Below are 764 nucleotides of genomic sequence, written 5' to 3' on the forward strand. Positions count from 1 at the left end.
CAACCAACCCAACCCAACTCAGCCCAACCCACCCAACCACCCAACCAATCACCCAACCAACCAACAACCCAACCCACCCAACGAACCCAACCAACCACCGAACCAACCCAACCAACAACCCAACCACCCCAATCCAACCCAACCTTCCCTCCCCGCCGTGCCCAAGCCCCCCAGGGCTGACGGGCGCCGTGTCCCCTTGCCCAGCGAACAGGTCAGCAGGCGGCAGTCGCAGGTTGACCGGCTGTACGTGTCTCTGAAGGACCTGGTGGAGGAGCGCAAGGTCAAGCTGGAGCAGCAGTACTGGCTCTACCAGCTCAACCGCGAGGTGGACGAGCTGGAGCACTGGATCGCCGAGAAGGAGGTGGTGGCCGGCTCGCCGGAGCTGGGGCAGGACTTCGAGCACGTCACGGTGAGTTTTGGGGGGCACAGGGGGGTGAAAAAAGGGGGGGGGCGGGCGCCGCGGGGGGGGGGGGGGGGGGGAGGTCGCTGGGCCGGGTTGGGGGTGTTGGTGAAGGTTCTGGTTCATGGTGGCACCGTTATGGGGATGGGGGTGTCCTTGAGGTGTGGTGGGGGTGCTGGGCGCTGTCCTGGTGCTGGGTACTGTCACTGAGCCATGTTGGGGTCCTGGGTGCCATCATTGCCACACCTTGGGGGTCCTGGGCACCATCCTGGTGCTGGGCACCATCCCTGCTCCATCCTGGGGGTCCTTGGTGCCATCCTGGTCCTGGGCACCATCCTGGTCCTGGGCACTGTTCCTGCCCCAT

The 764-nt window shown here is 65.3% G+C and overlaps 1 protein-coding gene across 1 annotated transcript in view; it reads left to right on the plus strand.

The window, feature by feature from the left end:
• Positions 1–151: 151 nt before the first annotated feature.
• The window catches only part of LOC113980383 (spectrin beta chain, non-erythrocytic 4-like), a gene marked incomplete at both ends in the record, with an annotated part of 3114 nt that continues 2501 nt past the window's right edge, over positions 152–764 (plus strand). Inside the window, one exon of the mRNA XM_027707599.1 lies at positions 152–409. Within this exon, the coding sequence (XP_027563400.1) occupies positions 152–409 (258 nt within the window). The remainder of the gene's footprint in view (positions 410–764) is intronic.

Source organism: Neopelma chrysocephalum, unplaced genomic scaffold (assembly GCF_003984885.1).
Source record: "Neopelma chrysocephalum unplaced genomic scaffold, ASM398488v2 Primary Assembly neopelma1_93969, whole genome shotgun sequence".
Taxonomy (NCBI): Eukaryota; Metazoa; Chordata; class Aves; order Passeriformes; family Pipridae; genus Neopelma; species Neopelma chrysocephalum.